The 14,264-nt window shown below is 37.0% G+C and overlaps 2 protein-coding genes across 3 annotated transcripts; one reads left to right on the top strand and one right to left on the bottom strand.

Moving 5' to 3' along the window:
• Positions 1–1,076: 1,076 nt before the first annotated feature.
• On the bottom strand, positions 1,077–3,193 carry LOC132302500 (pectinesterase-like). Its single transcript, XM_059799382.1, has 2 exons — positions 2,249–3,193; positions 1,077–1,916 (listed from the first exon to the last, which is right to left on the bottom strand). Exons 1-2 carry the CDS (start codon positions 3,129–3,131, stop codon positions 1,225–1,227), a joined length of 1,575 nt encoding a protein of 524 aa, XP_059655365.1. The 5' UTR covers positions 3,132–3,193; the 3' UTR covers positions 1,077–1,224.
• A 4,825-nt stretch (positions 3,194–8,018) lies between these two features.
• Positions 8,019–13,831, top strand: LOC132302501 (endoglucanase 8-like). 2 transcript variants are annotated; one of them, XM_059799385.1, is made up of 8 exons: positions 8,019–8,290; positions 8,396–8,803; positions 10,149–10,241; positions 10,353–10,514; positions 11,372–11,483; positions 11,775–11,938; positions 12,349–12,717; positions 13,181–13,831. In XM_059799385.1, exons 1-7 carry the CDS (start codon positions 8,063–8,065, stop codon positions 12,670–12,672), a joined length of 1,491 nt encoding a protein of 496 aa, XP_059655368.1. In that variant the 5' UTR covers positions 8,019–8,062; the 3' UTR covers positions 12,673–12,717; positions 13,181–13,831. The 2 variants fall into 2 exon arrangements, with proteins under 2 accessions (XP_059655368.1, XP_059655367.1); XM_059799384.1 differs by lacking the exon at positions 13,181–13,831 and having other exon boundaries at positions 12,349–13,057.
• The last annotated feature ends 433 nt before the right edge of the window (positions 13,832–14,264 follow it).

Genomic DNA, 14,264 nt, shown 5'->3' with positions numbered 1-14,264 from the left:
CATTTTTCCTATTTTGTTTTTGTTAAATGCGACTTTACATAATTTTTTGAGTCCGTCCTAAAGACATCTTTATGTCCACCCTAACAAGCAAATTAACTATTATATTTGTGTCCTTGAGACAAATAAAGTCATAATTTGATTTCAAAAACAAGCAATTGTTGGGTGAATTGAATAGGCTCCATCTGAGTCATGAAAAAATCATGAAAACTAAAGATTTAAAGTGTGGTTGTGGAACATGTGAAAGCTGTGTTAGGGTTTATGTCTCATTAATTTCCTTCTTCAATGGTCTTCTTGAAATGGCATGGCTGAGGCTCTTTGTAAAAAGCTGATGATTTGTTTTGGAATGTTTGGCATTTGTGGTTGTTGGTAGCCACTGAGAGTGACTCTGTTCATCACCTCATTGAGCTTGTCGTTTTTGTTTTCATTTGTTTGTTTTGGTGCTTTCTAATTAATTAAAAAAAAAATAAATTTAGTAGACAATTTTGATTTGAACAAGTTCTTAAAAAATCAGTTTCTTTGTTCAGTTCCAAGCAAAATGTCCTCTCTTCCCAGAGACTATAATGGGCTATAGGCCCATGCAAAAAGACAAACAGACAAAGTTAAAAAGTGGCTAAGCCAAACTAAGCCCGTTAACTCCAGGCCCAAATTTCCTCTATCCAAAGCAAAAGGCTATTGCCACACGGCATCCCAACTAAAATCCGGCTGTATCGGAGTATAATTTTATCAGTCATTTTCACTAGTCAACGCTTTTCTTTTTCTTTTTTTTTTTATTTTTTTTTATTTCATATATATATATATATATATATATCTACCTACACCGTATACTAGGTACTCCTGTCGTACCAATTTAGTTGCCTATTTTTTATTTATTTATTTTTTACAAATTATCCTAAAATACTTTTCCATCTGTTAAGTTTAAACAATATATATCATAAATATTCTTAAAATTTTAAAAAATTTCAAACTTAATTATATATATATTTAAATTTGAAAGTAATTTTTTAAGAGTGCATTATAATAATTATACTTTAAAAAATTCTACTCTCTAAAATAAACATTTGATATGAGACGGGGAGTATTATAATAACATTAATTTATATAAATTTATTTTATTTTCCTTCAATCAAATCCAACACAAACTTTATTTATACGACACTTGCATTATTGTAAAGGATTTGACCAATCCACTTTGCATACTGAAAACAACATGCATCTATATATACATCACAGGGTAGAACTGAAGGGCACTCCGGTCCCCGGAATCCATGAATCTCCGTCCAAGAAGTTCCCAACAGTGAATTTTGCGGCCTCCGTTGCACTTGTTATCACATGGTATCCCGGCCACGTCACCCTACCACTAGTACCTGCACCAGCTCCGGTGTTCATGTACTCCCCGTAGTAAAGTGTACTCAAGGCAAAGTCTCCATTAAATGGAAGCCAACCCGCCGGATCGATCAGGCTGTCTAGAGAAGACTTCATGAACACTGTCCTCGAGTACATCTTGTACGGCCTCCCCAGGTAGCTCTTGAAGGAGCTTTGGACCGGTTTCAAATCCGACGCGGCGGTGACACGTGAATTGTGTACCACAATTCCGGTGTTCTGATTGGGATCAGTCCTTCCTTGGGCTGTGATGGTGTTTTTCTGATTGCTCAAAGGTTTTCTCACGAATATGTTGCAGTTCTGAAGAACTGTCACTGCATTCCCGAAAATGAAGTCAATTGTTCCGTAAATCTCACAGTCACGGTAGAATTGGCGCTGAGAGTAGGCATATAAGGTGTCTTGGTAGCCAATGAAGCTGCATCTGTAGAAAACTGAGAAATCTGAGCCGGAACGGAGTGCAACGGCTTGATAATTTTCAGGTCCGGCCGTGTTTTTGACCGTCATGTCTCGAGCAATGAAGTTGTTGCCCCAAACAGCTGTGAGAGAACAATACCAAACTCACTCTATATAGAAATATATTTGTTTGACATGTCCGTTTAGGTTTGTATTAAATTTATTACCTGAAGATTTTGAATGCTTTAAGTGTAAAATGTAAAAATGCTCAGGGAAGTTTAGTATTCGAGTTCTAGTTAAGACAAAAATGTATAATGGATGTGTATTTGTTTGAACTTTTAGGGAAAAAAAAAAAAACAGAAGAAGTCACGTTCTACAGTATTATTTGTTTGGTACCTAAAATGGTAGTCTTTTCCAGCTGATGCTAATAGCAATATTACTTAGAATAAATATAAAAACTTAACGACAAACTTACCAAAAGTCGCTGTGCGAAAAGTGGTTGCACCGTTAGAATTGGTATTGCCAGTAACAATGGTTGAGCCAATTCCATCTCCTATGACCATCAAATTCTTCATTGACTTCTCTATCATAACGTTCTCTCTGTAAATACCTGCTTTCACATATATAACAAATCGATCAGTCCCTGTCCTTAGTGTGGCCGACGCTGACACCGCCTCAGAAATGGTTGTATAGTCACCAGTCCCATCCTGGGCTACCACAACATCATATGATGCTGCCCCAGACGACTGGAGGAGCTTTCTATCAGCTGCCGACACCCATCCAGGGAAGCCGTTGGCCAGCAATCGCCGGTTATGTCTCTGCTTAACCGACAGTGCTGCAACCTTGTTTACCGCGAGCGAATTGCTAAGCAACTTGGATAAGCTACTTAACATAAAGGGGAAGAACTGTAAATGAGAGGTTAGGTTGAACTCTATAAATCCATTTTGACACGTTTGATGGTTTGTCATCGCGGCACTTAGCCATGTTTGAGCATCAGCCATGCCAGTTGGAGTACTGTGAGAGCTGAGAGATTGGTTAAGCAGGCTAACTGTGTCTTCATACAGCTCCAAACAATCCGCCCAAGCCAATTTGGCTTGCTTGTTGAATGGCCTCAGGTCCATAGCTGACACGAGCCGGTAGGCTTTTTCAGCTTGATTCAGAGTGACCCTGAGGTTTGATTCGCGAAACGCGAATTGGGTTTTGTCTAGTGTTGCCTGAGGTTGAGTCCTCACAAAGGAATTGCATATCCCAGGGTAAGGTGTCTGGCTACAAGATGTTATTCTGCCACCATGCACCACCCCAAGAAACAGAAGTGGAAGATAAACACTTAAAAAGGCTAACATGACAAGCCTAGCCATGCAGACCTTAAGTCCACTAGCTATTGAAATTTCTTATTTATGGTTCAATGGTATAAATGAAAAGGTGGCATGGGAGAGACATCTTATATAGACAACAAGATATTTTATTTTGGACACATTCGACTGCATTTACGTGAACGGAGATGTTATCATCATGATAGTTAGACATCATGATAAAGTTATCTCTACTAATATAAAAGCCGTACTACAAATTGGTAGGGGTAGTAAATTGTATTACTTATAGAGTCGACGCATCCAACTGCATTTACGTGAGTGGAGATGTTGTCTTCATGATAGTTAGACGTCATGATAATGTCATCTCTACTCCATAAAAGCCATACTACATATCATTTTCTATTTGTAAGTGTTTATAGTTGTATATATGTAGATTGAATATTATTTCAGTGCGTTTTAGGGTCCCGTGGGGCATGCATATGATGCTTACATGAAATAAGAATCTTGCGGGGTTTGATGGTTGTTTCTGAATGACAATTAGGGTTTAGCTTGGTGTTATTTTGTCTCCATGCATCATATATAGAGGATAAAACAGCTGGCTAACATGACAAGCCTGGCCGTGCAGACCATAAGTGTCCTAGCTATCAAAATTTCTTATTTATCTCTCAATGATATAATTAATTAAAGGTGTCACCGGAGAGACTTCTCAACAACTTGGTAGAGGTAGTGAATTGTATTAGTATTTATATATAAATGTCTATATATATATATATAGATTTAGGACATTTCAACGCGTTTTAGGTCCTGTGAGTGCCGTGGCCCGTGGGACACGCATATGATGCGTACATGAGATAAGAATCTTGGGGGTTTAATGGTTGTTTTCAGATGACAATTAGGGTTTTGGTTGAAGCTTCAAAGATGCGCAAATGACAATTAGGGTTTTGTTTTTTAGACTTTATATCTTTCTTTCTATGGCTGGGTTTTTTTTTTAGGAAATACTAAATTTATAAAAGACTAAAAATTATGAGTCTACGCACTAGTAATGTGCATCCAAAACTGGTTTCACTCACTAGTGTATGCACTATCCCGTAATGTGATTGGCTCAAATTTTAATTATTCCACAGATTTTATAAAAGAAAAAAAAGATCAAAATCAGCTATACCATGTGCTTGAATATGTGATTTTTGAGTAAATTAATTAAAAATAAATAAAAATAGAAAACAAGGAGTTCACACAAGTTGACCCACGAAATTTAGACCAGAAAACAATCCACAACAAAATCAATACCTAGGGTCATTCTTGTAAATTTTCGAAAAAATAATAATAATAAGTCATAGAATAAATACCAATAATGGATATACTTGGGCTGCTTCACTGTCGGACTGGGCTTGAAGCCCCACCCATTAACCTATCCTCTTAGTCCAGGCCAAGCAGATTTAAGGCCCGGAATTCTTTCCCATGGGCCATGGCTATGCACAGTAATAGGACGATCCAACGGGGCAATAATCAAACCAGGAAGAATTTTATCTTTTCATCGAGAAATTTTTCATTACAATTGTTGCAATGATGATGTGTGTAATGGACCGATGAGGATCCTCTCCAAAAAAGGAGAGGTCTTGCACGCTTACTAATCATTGATATGGCATCATTATTAATGGGAGAATCCAATTCAATGGTTGAAGGGTGTGTAGAATTTCTCATTTCTTGAAAAAGACCCTTATCCGTAATGAACAGTTACAAACACCCAACCAAACACATATATCAACTTACTGAGAATATGATTCACTAATTGAAAAAGTCTATAATTGACTATATTGATTAAGAGAAACAGAGTCGCGGAGTGGTGAATTCCATACACTTCCCTCTTTCTCGATCTCTGTGACAATATTGGCAATTGTAACATTCTTTTTCTTTCAAAGTTTTGGGTGATAGACACTCCTAAAATTTCGGCTGGAACTTTTGGCTAGAAAATTATTATTCTTCTCTTTTATTATGAGCAATCATAATCATTAGATACAGAGAGATGTGTTTGAAACTTTGACTCTCTACCCAAAAACTGTAAAATAGGGAAGAAATCATAACCCAAGCAACTTTAAGCCTTTTACCTGTTCTCACATCCATCCCAAACCAGAAGAAAAAACTTGAGTACACTCTCTCATCCCATCAATCTTTTCATCAACCATAAAACCATTTCGCTCCAAAATTTTTGAATGCTTTAAGGCTCTGACTTTTGTCAATTACATCAAACTTTTTGAGCAAAACATAAAGCTCAAGTATGAGGTAATTTAACGACACTTCACGTTTCAAAACAAAAGATCATAGTTACTGTGTAGAAAGGGATTTGGATCCGCTCTTGATGCTGTGTCTGTGCCTTAAAACGTAGGTGACAGTGACTTAATACTAATTAAATCAATATTTGTCAATTCCTTTAGGGTGCGTTTGGATGACATGATTTGGAGGGATATGGAGATAAACGAAATGAAATGATAGTGGTCAATTATATTTGGTGAATTAAATGGAGAGAAAAAAAATGATAGGATAGGAGGGTTATTTGCTATCTTTCCAAAATTGAGAAGATGAGAAGAGAAAACATAGTGGTTTAGTAGTATTTTGATAATACCAAAACTAGCCTCCACAAATAAATATATAGATTTGTTATTGCATTCCCGCCCTAGTTATATAAAAGGCTATTAATTTAGTTAAACAAGAATGATTATCATTTTCTTTTATTTATTATTATTATTTTTCTATTATCATTTGTTTTCTCTACTATCTATCCAAATGCATCGCCTTGTTTTGTTTTTAGAATGTTAATCAACACTCAAAATAAATCAATGTGATGAAAACTAAAGGAAAAAAATTAAAGAATTTTTAACACAGACAAACAATGAATGAATTATATACATATATATATTTTGATTCACTAGTATATTTGCGTGTATTTATTAATTTTTGTTCAAATTAGATTTATACATATGAGTTTAGGCATATAATGTGTCTATAAATATGGTCATCGGTGGAAAGGGGGGAGAGGGAGTGGTGATTTGAGGTTGAGAGGGAAGCAGTGATGGGCACGGTTAGAGAGTGTTGGTGGAGGTGGAAGGGGTGGAGATGACCTTGGTCAGAGGGTGGGGGTGTGTGAGGTGGATAAAATAGAGTGAAAGAGATATGGAAGGAGAAAGGAGAAAGATAATAAAACATAATAATAATATTTATTTATTATTATTATTTTTTTAAGAATGAATTATTGTGCCTTAAAACGCTATAGTTTTGACCCGCACGAGAGAACCTCCCTGGAAGGGAATTTTAAACCGCATGAGAGAACCTCCTTGGAAGGGAATCCGAAACCAAATCTGTGTAGAAAGACATTGAAATATATGATGGAAATGTTCATTCCTAAAAAGACTCAAATATTTGTTGCTTAGGGTATGTCTTAGTCAATGCCAGCAAAATAAGTGAGAATTTCTTTCTTCATCCATACTTTTTTTTTTCTTCTTTGGTATTTTATTTTATTATATATATATATATATTATTTTTTATTTTTGCATAAAAACCCTAACATATCAAATATTATACGCACAGAATTAATATACGTTAGCACTGTAAAAGCTGAATCTCAATTGACTAGAAACTTAATTGGAAAAAAGGAATTATTAAAAAGGGTTAAATTTATCTTATGGTAATTAACATTTCAATAAAACCCAAAAAAGAAGCCCTTAATTCACGTAATCTAAAATAGTACACTTAGCATAAATAAAGCTGATATCAAACCATCATAATTAATCAAATATAGTTCCCTAAAGTCGTTCATTATGATCTAAAAATAATAATCTAATATAGAAATATCAAGTGGACTAACCAAAAAAAATTATCATTTCAGATATTCATTATTCATCTGGGGCAGTCATTATGATTTCTGTTTCCAGTCCTTTTTTTCGTAGATGAGACCAATTAATGTATGTATTATATATATATATATATATTTCAATATATGTATTATATATTTATACACACAACCATCACTAGTGTTGTTGCCAGGACCACAACATTCCACAAATGCCCACTGATAAATATAAATAGCTAACACCACTGCCATTCCCTTTTTGGGAATCTACTACACACCATCTACAGACTATCCTAACTGAACCTATTTTTATTGTTCAACTACCTAACAGAATTTGCCTACACCAGACTACAAATATTATTAGGTAAATTCCACTTACCTCTTTCCGAGTTTTAGTTTTATTAAAATATATATAGTTTTTCATGATACCGTGTACAATTTTTTAAATCATGGTTTATATAATAAATGGTTAGGCACTTGACGGAGATAAACGTAATCTGTTAGTGCCAATGATAGAAAATTGATAAAAGATTCATTTTATCCTTTTTAATACTTGAAATGATAACAAACATTTAATGAACAACACTAAAAAAAAATGAGACCGACGGTAGACACCTCATATGAGGAGATAAATGAAATTATGAAACCTAAATGGGTCTTGTGAAATATTGAGGGGGAGGTAAATGATTTATCAAGTACAATACAATCAATTAATCAGACGGTGAACAGATGAGGACCTCCATGGCATCATAACCTAAACACGAGCTTGCTTGCTTCTCATTGGTTGGGTCTGGTCCATCACTTTTTCGATCACTCCACGTGTTCGCCATCAAGTGACGGTGATCACCCCATACCAGTGTGACCCACCGACTCTAATAAAAACAAACACCGCAAAACCACCAACGGTTACACAAAAATCGTAAACCCGGTTCACATCTAGTCAAGACAGAAACGAACCGGTCAAGCTTATTCTCATCGGTATCCCAACTCTATCTAATCAGTTCCCTCCACGCGGCACTAAATCATTGGTCCAGCCTCTCGAATCCAATGACGAATATTTGTGTATAAAACGACGACGGAGGTTTTCTTCATTCTTAGCTTAGCCCGTCGTCAGTACTGCAAGAGAACTAAAATGGCGCGAAAATCTCGCCATTCTCCGACTTTTCCGTCGTTTTCGCTCGTTTTCTCTCTCCTTTTCCTTCTCACTCCTCCACTTTCCACCGCGGGCCGCCATGACTACGGCGACGCACTCAGAAAGAGCATTCTCTTCTTTGAAGGCCAGAGGTCCGGCAAGCTTCCGCCGGATCAACGCATCAAATGGCGTAGGGACTCCGCATTGCGCGACGGAGCCACCGCCGGAGTAAGCTCCGTCTCCTCTCTCCACCACGACCTTACATTTTGATTTCCACGCTCTGTCAACTGACAAATTTTCGGATTCTCTTTTTCTAACTGTTTGTTGTTGCAGGTGGACTTGACCGGAGGTTACTACGACGCCGGAGACAACATCAAGTTCGGATTCCCGATGGCATTCACGACGACGATGCTGTCGTGGAGCGTGATAGACTTCGGCAAGAGCATGGGGCCGGAGTTGAATAACGCCGTGAAGGCCGTCAGGTGGGGGACGGACTATCTGTTGAAGGTAACGGCGGTGGCTGACGGCGTTTATGTTCAGGTGGGAGACCCGTACTCTGATCACAACTGCTGGGAGAGGCCAGAGGACATGGACACCCTACGATCGGTGTACAAGATCGATAGGGCCCACCCTGGGTCCGACGTGGCTGGCGAAACCGCCGCTGCTCTCGCTGCTGGTTCCATCGTGTTCAGATCACGTGACCCTGCGTACTCTCGCCTCCTCCTCGATCGTGCCGTTAAAGTATGTCCTTGTTCCAACATATCTTTCTTTCGTTTTTTTATTTTTTATTTTTTATTTTTTTATTTTTATTTTTATTCTATATCTATATATTTTTACACATCTACTATAAAATTATATTCTATATCTAATTTTTTTTTACAATGATGGTGTCAGCCTCTCAATACACCGTATAATCCATTCATTAGCGGCTCTTTCTATTCTACATGCACCAAAATAATTATAGAGAAAATAGTACAGTTTACATGGTCTATATTATTTTCTTTTTTATGTGTTAGCATATTATTTTGAAATAAAATTGCCTTTTTTTTTTTTTTTTAATAAGTAGAACAAAATTGCCTTTCAAATCACTATATTGGAAATCTAGAACACTTCTCGAGTATGCTAATAGTCTACATATAAACAGAGAAAAGTTCAATTATTTAAGTTGCTTTGGTAAAAGTTAAAGAGTTGTCAAAATAACACCTATGTTTATCAAATTATTACTCTTCATTCCCAATATTCCTTGAAAAAGGGGTTTAATATACCATATAGTGAATATAGTGGCCTTCGAGTTTTTGGACTAACAAATGTGGGAATGTAGATTGAGTTTGTAGCAATTATTTTGTGTAATTTAAAATAAAATATTAAATGTGTTTGGTTTCATTCCTTCTTGAGAATTTGCACATTATTTTTTTGTTAATATAATCAAGTGCAATTCACTCGATGATGGAAAGAACATATAACATTTGTTATAATCTGATAAAAGATGATTATCGAGTGTTGTTCTCAGGTACGTGAGTGATTGAGTAAAAACGAGTGTTGTTCTCAGGTACGTGAGTGATTGAGTAAAAAAGGTTAAACCGCATTTAACATGTGAGGTTTGCTGGTGAAAATAATTGGTCTCGAACTCAAATCTGTAATTGTTTTGTTTGTATATATTATTAGTTCTTACTATAGCATAAAAAATTGATTAAGATTTATCCTAACATTTATATATATATATATATATTGGCATAGAGAGCCAAAACGATAAAGAATGTATGTGTGTGGAGTCTAAGTATAATTTAGCAATATTAAATAGGTAACAACATAATTTAAAATAATATTAGATCAAGGAATGGTATATATAAGTCCAAGGTGGCATATAACTCAGATTTTCATTCTCACATGGCACGGCATGGTGGTTGAGTATGACATGCTCCGTACATTCTTAATCTAAAGTGGACCTCTTTATTCTAATATATATATATATACATACATCTATATATATATATATTTATATCTATATCTCTATGTATATATATGTGTATATTATACACGGGTACTAATAAATTTACCGTTGTGTGAAACGGTCATGGTTGTGTAGGTGTTCGAGTTTGCTGACACACACAGGGGTGCGTACAGCTCCAGCCTGCACTCTGCGGTTTGCCCTTTTTACTGTGATGTCAACGGCTACCAGGTAAGAAAACCGAAGACTCAGAATCTAGCCGTTGATTATGCGTAAAAATAGAAAGTAACAATAGTCGTTGATTTTTTTGCTGATCTGTGGAGATGCAATTTAATATGATAGGACGAGTTGCTGTGGGGAGCGGCGTGGTTGCACAAGGCATCGAGGAGGCGCGAGTACCGAGAGTACATAGTGAGAAACGAGGTTGTTTTGAGAGCTGGCGACACTATTAATGAGTTTGGTTGGGATAACAAACACGCCGGGATTAATGTACTCATTTCCAAGGTAATCAAGTCAGCTTAACTTAACCCGGAATTAATTAAATCTCGGATAATGAAACAGATTTTACTCTTCGTATTCTGTCTCGTGTACTCATCAAATCCTTGTCTCGTCTGTTTATTTCTTATTCTTGTTTTGTTTGGAATTTAGAAAAGAAAATGTCTGTCGATCACGTGGTGTAGAATAAGCAGATCATATTGTTTAGATGGGCCCACCACGGTGGATCCCATGGAGCAATGGGCCCCAAAGAAAAATAATCAAGATCACACTTCACTTTGTTGACAAAAATGACGCAAACTAGACTTCTCATTGTTGTTGGACACAAATGACAAACTGGGCACACAAACTTATAGTGGAAAGTGCCCTTAAGTTTTAAGAACACTGTCCCTGTGGAAAATTAGTGATGCCCAAAACATCTTTATATCTGACTTTTTGTGGGTCCCGGATATGTGATTTTTCAGCCGAATGCATGTGCTAAAAGGCACTGTAATACAGTTCTTTCCATACCCAGCCATTATTTCGGCTCAGTGTATTACTGCTGTTCAAAGTGATTGCGACTTCTCCTCTTATTGGGGGTCTCAGATTTGGGGCACATTGTCTTTTCCACATTTAATCCATTTTTATTAAATACTTCACTGGTTCTTTACTAATGTTATCCTTGCCCATCCCTCATCAGAAGACCAATGGAAGAGTACTGGTGTACTTGGATTCTTTGCATATCTAAATTATATAAAATCAACTGATTATCATATATATATATATATATATATATATATCATTTAACACATATATGTATGTTTTTAGGCACACACGTGCTGTCAATTAGTGGAATGTGTAGTTAATTATTATATAATTAATTGCAGGAAGTTTTGATGGGAAAAGCACCTGATCTAAAGTCCTTCCAGTTCAATGCCGATGGCTTCATTTGTTCTGTATTGCCTGGAATTTCTCATCCTCAAGTCCAATATTCTCCAGGTATATTCAGAGTTGTTCGATGGTCGACTATTTTAACATGAGTGAGAACTAACATAAGAATAACGTATTTCAATTTTACGTCAAACAGTCAGACTAATCAATCACATTACACAAACTAAAAACTTTTTCATTCAAGTAAAGTGGTATAAGTTGCTTTAAAGCAAAGAGAATGCTACATTTGTGTGTTATATATATATATATATATAGAGAGAGAGAGAGAGAGAGAGAGAGAATACTAGTTTTTTTTAATAAACTAAAGTTATTCTCTTGTCACTTTCCTGTTTGGAAAAGGTGGGCTGATCTTTAAAGCTGGAGGGAGTAACATGCAGCATGTAACGTCACTGTCTTTCCTACTTCTGGCCTATTCTAATTATCTAAGCCACGCCAATCGTGCCGTGCCATGTGGCGAGACCTCTGCTTCCCCGGCTCTTCTCAAACGACTGGCCAAACGTCAGGTAAGTGGATCCTCTCTGTTATTTGTCCATGTGTACAACCATCGTTGGAAATTTAACTGTCACAACTTGTCTTCTAAGAAACATCAACAGCCATGAAATGCAAATTTACCTAATCCCCGGTGGTCCAGTCCACAATGTGTGATGGTCATGCACTACATGTGATCACGCATGTCTTTATAATCGAATTATTGCCCACAAGTCTGCAATACTCGCCCTACTGGGTGTCTCATATACTGATTGATCCCAATCACGACAATCAGGTGTCACACATAATGTTATGAAAAAATTGAAATTTACCTAATATATTTGTGAGAATGCGAGAAACTTAACTCTATTTATGAATTTTTAATTCTTGTGTATTTGTTATATATGATGAATTTTTTTTATTTCCGGGGACGTATGATGATTAGGTGGACTACATTCTTGGGGATAATCCACTGGAGATGTCGTACATGGTAGGGTATGGTGCACGTTATCCTCGGAGAATACACCACAGGGCCAGCTCGCTACCATCGGTGAAGGCCCATCCGGCCCGCATAGGATGCAAAGCAGGGTCTCGATATTTCTTGAGTCCAAATCCAAATCCCAATGTATTGGTTGGAGCAGTGGTGGGTGGGCCCAACATCTCCGATGCATTCCCGGACTCGAGGCCTTTCTTTCAGGAGTCGGAGCCCACAACTTACATCAATGCACCCCTGGTGGGCCTTCTGGGCTACTTTTCAGCCCATCCTTGATTTCAATGCCGAAGAAGAAATGTAAAGCGGAAGAATGTAGTAGTGGTGCGCGAAGGTCACCCTGCCTATTATTGTGTTTTAGAATCTAATTTGTTCCCATTATATGAATGAAACAAAATTAGTAATTATTCCTACCTATCTTTCAAAACCCCACTCAAAACACACACACACACACACACACACACACACACACACACGTATTTGTGCTTTCTCCACAGTTTATGCACTTAATTAGGATAAATCTGATTTAATCCATTAGCTTCAATATGCTCAATTCGGATTTTTCATGCAGATATGATATTGTAGCAATGGTACGTGCCTATAAGTACTAATCATGTGTGCGTTAAGTTTTTAGCATTTTATATATTATAAACACCATTGTATATGGGTCTCAATTTGTCCATCATAGCTACTGATTATATATATATATATATATTTACACGCAACGAAGAATAAACTCTTTTGCTAACCACTTTAATTCTTCGTGGAAAACCTGGAATATGTGTAGTGAGCTTATTGTCACGCCCCACCTATGGAGGTTGTGCCACGCAGGCGACACGCAGACGCTGAGGAGGATGCTGCATGGCAACTGCATGGCAAGTGGAGTTTCTAGAGTCTTCCGGAGTAGTCTAGAGTTGTGTGGAAGATTCTAGATATGTGTAGAAATATATAGAAGTGTGTGGAAAGTTCTAGAGTTCTCCAGAGTTGTGTGGAGTAGTATGGAGAGTTCTAGAATGTTGTAGATATTTATGGATAAGTATGGAAGTGTGAAGAAGGTGGGAGAAGATTCTAGAGAATCGATCTCCACCATCGGTTCAAATGCATCCTAGCCGTCCATTGGGGATGGGGATGCCTATAAATAGAGGTAGGACTTCATTTTGTGGACAACAAGTCCTAGAGTGAGTCTTGAGAGCCTTGTAGAGAGCTTGAGTGTTAGCCTTGTACAAAGCATTCTTTGAAGTAATAGAAGTGTTCTTTCCTTGCCAACTTAAGTGCCTCAGTGTGTGTGAGTGTGCAAGCCAAGTGAGGAGAGGGCAAGGGCAACTACAACACTAGTAAGCGCACGAGGGGAGTGTGTTGGCTAAGGTGTGCACGGGAGTTAGGCTGACCAAGTACTTGCGAGAGTGAAAGCAACGTCTTGGTGCCGCACGGGATCAGCTAGAGTGGTGCTGAAACTCTAAGCCCGTGACATTATGCTTATTTAAATGCTTGGGTTAAAGATTCTTGTAAAGGATTACTTGTCCCCATCCATGCATTCTTGTCTTATGGCTTTATTCTCCATCTTTTGCATTTTGTCAGTGGCCCAATTAATAAGAATAAACTGCAACTCATATTGGTTGGTATTGAAATATATATATATATATATATATATATATATATATATTTCAATAATATGTATTGTATTGTGGTCACAATATCTGTATGCATCCAAGCCACCATTCACATTGTGCACTCATTCTTCTCCACATATTCCTATCAAAGGAACTTGCCAACGAAGGAAAACAGTACTTAAAGTTACTTTTTTTTTTAATAAGAGTTCACGATTTTATTTTGGTACATGGACTTTATGGATGGAGAAGAAACTTAGGCTG

The sequence above is a fragment of the Cornus florida genome, unplaced genomic scaffold (assembly GCF_030987335.1).
Source record: "Cornus florida cultivar Cherokee Brave unplaced genomic scaffold, ASM3098733v1 CherokeeBrave_3.0.0_Hap2_Chr04, whole genome shotgun sequence".
Taxonomy (NCBI): domain Eukaryota; kingdom Viridiplantae; phylum Streptophyta; class Magnoliopsida; order Cornales; family Cornaceae; genus Cornus; species Cornus florida.
Note: the sequence above shows the minus strand (reverse complement) of the source record. Positions and strands in the feature narration are given on the sequence as shown.

What these genes read in the sequence shown, in the direction of transcription:
- LOC132302500 (XM_059799382.1), bottom strand. Translation starts at nt 3,131, where the DNA reads ATGGCTAGGCTTGTCATGTTAGCCTTTTTAAGTGTTTATCTTCCACTT. An exon ending in TTTTCGCACAGCGACTTTTG is followed by an intron (nt 1,917 to 2,248) that starts GTAAGTTTGTCG and finishes GTTCTCTCACAG; the next exon opens with CTGTTTGGGGCAACAACTTC.
- LOC132302501 (XM_059799385.1), top strand. Translation starts at nt 8,063, where the DNA reads ATGGCGCGAAAATCTCGCCATTCTCCGACTTTTCCGTCGTTTTCGCTC. An exon ending in GTGATGTCAACGGCTACCAG is followed by an intron (nt 10,242 to 10,352) that starts GTAAGAAAACCG and finishes TTAATATGATAG; the next exon opens with GACGAGTTGCTGTGGGGAGC. An exon ending in TTAATGTACTCATTTCCAAG is followed by an intron (nt 10,515 to 11,371) that starts GTAATCAAGTCA and finishes AATTAATTGCAG; the next exon opens with GAAGTTTTGATGGGAAAAGC.